This window comes from Oncorhynchus mykiss, chromosome 8, assembly GCF_013265735.2.
Source record: "Oncorhynchus mykiss isolate Arlee chromosome 8, USDA_OmykA_1.1, whole genome shotgun sequence".
Classification (NCBI taxonomy): Eukaryota; Metazoa; Chordata; class Actinopteri; order Salmoniformes; family Salmonidae; genus Oncorhynchus; species Oncorhynchus mykiss.
In genome coordinates, this window is record NC_048572.1 from 9,789,829 (window position 1) to 9,795,368 (window position 5,540).

A 5,540-nucleotide genomic window follows, 5' to 3' on the forward strand; every position below is an offset into this window, starting at 1 on the left:
TATTCGTTAGTCAGGCAAAATGGTTTAGGTCTACTTCTTATAGGAATCAACACCACTTTTCCTTATTTGCCACACAATTTACAGGCGTAAAATATAGTACCTTGAAAAATAATTCCAAATACAAAAATGCAGAAGGAATTCAACCCTTATAAGGTACATTTCCCCACAAAATATTACGCTGTGAGTTCACTATCAGCTTGACAATGGAGATTTGCACCAAGCGTTGGGACGTTGATTAATGGTCGGCAGCCGTAAAAGTGCCTCGCTCTGCCGGCAGGGAGTTACTCAATTTGTCTGTGCTGGGACTGAGGGAGCCCTGAGAGAGGTGGGAGGATGAAGACTTTAAGTCACCCTTATCTGGTCCTGTGCAGGCAATGAGCTAGAACAGCTCATCCATCAGGAGGCGCCAGAGAGAGGGGCTCTATCTCAATTTGTCTTTCCATAATTTTTTGCATCCTCCTTCTCAACGATATTGGAGGAGGTCCAAGGGTGCCTCTCCTGATGGCCTTTCTCTCCAAAGGGTTTGAGAAGGAGGCGAGGAGAGAGGATGCTCGGAATTGAGGAAAGATTCATTGAGAAAGATCCAGAGAGGGGGGGGGGTGGGTGTAGAGAGCAAAATGCTAACCACTACTATATCAAGCTAATAAGCCGTGCCTGTGTTATCTGTGTTATCTGTGAATAGGAGGGCGTTAGAGCTTGTAATGTAAACAGTGGATACCAAGGTCAGAGTCAGAGATCAGTAAAAAAAGGGTTGGATATTTAATCTGACCTGAGATCTGTTTACCTGAACCCAACAAGTGACTGTAGCAGAGATCACTCCAATATTTGGTTCTGTTGCCAAAGAAAGGCACAAGATCCTTGTTTTTCCGCTGCCCTGCCGCGTTATGTAGCCCCGCCCATTTGACCCAGTTCCATTCGAACGCGATTGTGTTTGTGTTCCGTTTTACAACTTCCGTCAATGCTAGCAATGCAATGCTATTACCTCAGAGTGGTGGCTAGCTAATAAATAAAAAACACGCATCATTAACACGTCTTAACAAATAAACATAAACAAAAACATTTGGGAACACACACAAATGGCTTCACTGGGGAAGGAGGGAAAAGGATTGGTACTTTTTTGAAGGCCGAAGTTCAGTCCAGCCAACGAAGCAGCTCTTACCACTCTGTTTGGGTACTTGTATCCAACAACGGATCAGTAGAGACAGCAGGATGCGCTTGCATCGCTGGCCTTGGAAAGTCATGTAGCCTCAATTTTGTGGAAGGTCAGCTAATAAGCAAAGTCACTAGCATTTCTATGTCTAGCATGAATTAACATAAGCGATTAGAGCACACAAGCAGCCTACATGTGTTGTGGTGACAGTTACCATAATCCATAGGCTAACGTTATGACAGAGTTCTCAGATTATATGTGTGATCAACCTCTTCATTACTTGGTCTTGTAATTTATGTTTATAGCCTATTTTCTTCGTTCTTTTTATAGACGAAAGTGCGCAATACTGCCTTATCTAGACACAGAATGATAAAATAGTCAGGCTAAACATAGCAGTTAGACTAAACGTTTTGTTGGATGAAAGCTGAATTGAGAATGTCATGATATATTGGTTACGTGAACATGTATTTGTGGATCAACAGAACTTTTGACACAACTTTAACCCATGCTATTATGAGACTGTGTATAGATAGAAGAGGGAGACACAAAATGAGAGCAGGCAAACTGCTCAAGCAGTTTTGGCTTACCTGACCAACGCCCGACACTTCTTCACGAGTGGAGCTTTGTAGCCAAGCCATTTTTGGGGGTAAGGGTGCTCCACTGTAGGCTTCTTGTCAAAGAAGTGGTAGGAGCACACAAGGGGACGTTTTGGTGGTTTCTTTAGGTTCAACGCTTTGAGCCCGAGCCGCAAAGACTGTCTTTAGGAGGTGGATGCAGGTTGTATGGGGCTCCACAGGTACAATCAGATCGACGTCATAGAGGTTGGTGTTAAAAACATTGCTGTTGTAAAAACTACCTCCTCTTCCTCCAATTAATGTTGCAGCCTCATACTGAACATGTAATGCTTGTCATGTTGATGGATTTGAGGATTTTGTGCGATTCTGGCAGTGTAAAACTATTTATTTAATTTCACCTGTACTTAACCAGGTAGGCCAGTTGAGAACATGGTCTCTGCGACCTGGCAGTTGTAAACTAAAAGTACCACTTTTGCCGCTTTCTCCTCCCACCACTAGCATACACTAGTGTCACGAGTAGGTTGCCGGATCACTGTGACCTTCCAGAATAAGGTGAATAATCAGTTATATTTTGTTCCCGACATCTACCCAATCAGAAGAACCGGATCTCAGTTTAGTATGATGACTAAATCTCCTTGTCAGTTATTGGATGATTTGTTATTGGATGATGTGACCTCCTATTTCCCTAGTGAATGATTTGTCGTTGGTACTTCTCCTACTTTCCTGAATAATGTGTCGTTGGGACTTCTCCTATTTCCCTAGTGAATGATGTGTCGTTGGTACTTCTCCTACTTTCCTGAATGATGTGTCGTTGGGAATTCTCCTATTTCCCTAGTGAATGATTTGTCATTGGTACTTCTCCTACTTTCCTGAATGATTTGTCTTTGGGACTTCTCCTACTTTCCTGAATGATTTGTCGTTGGGACCTCCTACTTTCCTGAATGATTTGTCGTTGGTACTTCTCCTATTTCCCTAGTGAATTATTTGTCGTTGGTACTTCTCCTATTTCCCTAGTGAATGATTTGTCGTTGGTATTTCTCCTATTTCCCTAGTGAATGATTTGTCGTTGGTACTTCTCCTATTTCCCTGAATGATGTGTCGTTGGGACTTCTCCTATTTCCCTGAATGATTTGTCATTGGTACTTCTCCTATTTCCCTGAATGATGTGTCGTTGGTACTTCTCCTATTTCCCTGAATGATGTGTCGTTGATACTTCTCCTACTTTCCTGAATGATGTGTCGTTGGGACTTCTCCTATTTCCCTGAATGATGTGTCGTTGGGACTTCTCCTATTTCCCTGAATGATGTGTCGTTGGGCCCTCCTATTTCCCTGAAGGATTTGTCGTTAGGACTTCTCCTGTTTCCCTGAATGAATTGTAGTTGGGACTTCTCCTATTTCCCTGAATGATGTGTCGTTGGGACTGCTCCCATTTCCCCGAATGATGTGTCGTTAGGACTTCTCCTATTTCCCTGAATGATGTGTCGTTAGGACCTCCTGTTTCCCTGAATGATTTGTCATTGGGACTTCTCCTATTTCCCTAGTGAAAGATTTATCGTTGGGACTTCTCCTGTATCCTTGAATGATTTGTTGTTGGGACTTCTCCTATTTCCCTAGTGAATGATTTCACTTGAGGAGAAAATATTCGTCATTGCATCATCCTCATTTACCTTTTAAAATAATGAACGCTAACGATCATGAGCTCATCCCAGCTCATGGCCTTTGGTGTGAATGTGTGTGTGTGACAGAAAGAGAGAGGGAGAGCGTACGTCTGGTGTGTATGTGTGTGTGTGACAGAAAGAGAGAGGGAGAGCGTACGTCTGGTGTGTATGTGTGTGTGTGACAGAAAGAGAGAGGGAGAGCGTACGTCTGGTGTGTATGTGTGTGTGTGATAGAAAGAGAGAGGGGAGAGCGTACGTTTGGTGTGTATGTGTGTGTGTGACAGAAAGAGAAAGGGGAGAGCGTACGTCTGGTGTGTATGTGTGTGTGTGACAGAAAGAGAGAGGGAGAGCGTACGTCTGGTGTGTATGATTGTCCAACAGTGGGTATGCCAGTGTTTGTGAATGCACCATGAAAATAAAAGTGCATGTTTTAATGTGTGAGTGCAAATGTCTCTCAAATGCAGAAACACACATACACAAACACACACACACAAACACACACACATACACACACACACACACACCAATTACATTTTTTTTTTAAATCACTTTGGCACAACCAATGATCAAGATACACATTTTTCAAAACTATTAACACTTTTTCCAATTTCTTGGATACAATACACATAAAGCTAAGATCATTTGTTCATTGAACTATAATCACCTGTTCAAAATGACACAACTTAACATCCAAGTATTACCATTTCAAAATGCAATTCACACATTACATCTGAGATGACTGTCGATTCATTTCATTACAATGATCTAACTATCAATTGATACCACTGCTCAAAATGATAAGTAACTGTTGCGTTACTCTTAAAGCATATTTTACGGAAACTGACAAACGATATTCCATGTTTAGATCATGAACGTTTCAGGATAACGAGATCCATTGACACCAATTACCGTGGAACATGAACCAATTGGACTACATTATCTATGGATGTAATATTTCATTATCATTCTTTATCAGACACTGTTTCTATGGTCCCATGTACCACTTTTCCAGACCATGTTTGACATTACTGTACACTAACCGGACACTTTATTAGGTACACCCATCTAGTACTTTTGCCTCCACAACAGCCTGAATTATTCACTGTGTTGTATGTTAAGAGATGCCCTTCTGAACACCACTGTTTTAAACAGCTGTTATTTGAGCATTTGTGGCCTTTCTGTTAGCTTGAATGAGTCTGGACATTCTCCTCTGACCTCTCTCATTAACAAGGTGGTTTTGTCCACAGAACTGCCGCTCACTGAATGTGTTTTGTTTATCGCACCATTCTCTGTAAACTCTAGAGACTGTAGTGCATAAAAATCCCAGGCAGGCAGCTGTTTCTGAGATGCTGGAATCACCATGTGTGGCATCAACAATCATACCACGGTCAAAGTTGCTTAGATTACGCATCTTGCCCGTTCTAATGTTTGGTTGAACAACATCTAAAGCTCTTCTACTCTATATACTCTATATATTAAGTTGCAGGCAGCCACATGATTCGCTGTTCGAATGTAACCGTCCTTGATTAGCTAAATCAAGTCTGTAGAGCTGATGGCATGACCTATGTCATTGTGTGGGATAATGTCAGGTTCCACCATGCTCAAATGGTGCAAGCATGGTTTCAGGCCCATCCACAATTTACCACCCTGTACTTACCCCCATACTCTCATTTCCTTAACCCGATTGAGGAATTCTTCTCCACATGGAGGTGGAAGGTATATGATAGGCGCCCTCACGAACAAGCCACCCTTCTCCAGGCCATGGATGACGCACGCAATGACATCACAGCAGACCAGTGTCAGGCCTGGATTCGCCATGCCCGAAGATTCTTCCAAAGATGTTTGGCTAATGAAAACATCCATTGTGATGTGGATGAGAACCTGTGGGCAAATTCACAAGACAGGGTTGATGGAAATATAGAAGTACAGTAATCAATTGTTTGTTTTGATTTTTACAGTAAGCCAGGACACTGCAGTGATGTTTTACAGTAAGCCAGGTGAGGAACACTGCAGTGATGTTTTACAGTAAGCCAGGTGAGGAACACTGCAGTGATGTTTTACAGTAAGCCAGGTGAGGAACACTGCAGTGATGTTTTACAGTAAGCCAGGCGAGGAACACTGCAGTGATGTTTTACAGTAAGCCAGGTGAGGAACACT

General features: G+C 42.4%; 1 protein-coding gene across 1 annotated transcript in view; it reads right to left on the minus strand.

Annotated features, from left to right (window-relative positions):
- LOC118965597 (non-classical arabinogalactan protein 31-like) overlaps window positions 1-1,241 on the minus strand; it is a 17,065-nt gene extending 15,824 nt beyond the window's left edge. The window contains exon 1 of the mRNA XM_036986822.1: window positions 1,160-1,241. Within this exon, the coding sequence (XP_036842717.1) occupies window positions 1,160-1,241 (82 nt within the window). The remainder of the gene's footprint in view (window positions 1-1,159) is intronic.
- Window positions 1,242-5,540: the final 4,299 nt, after the last annotated feature.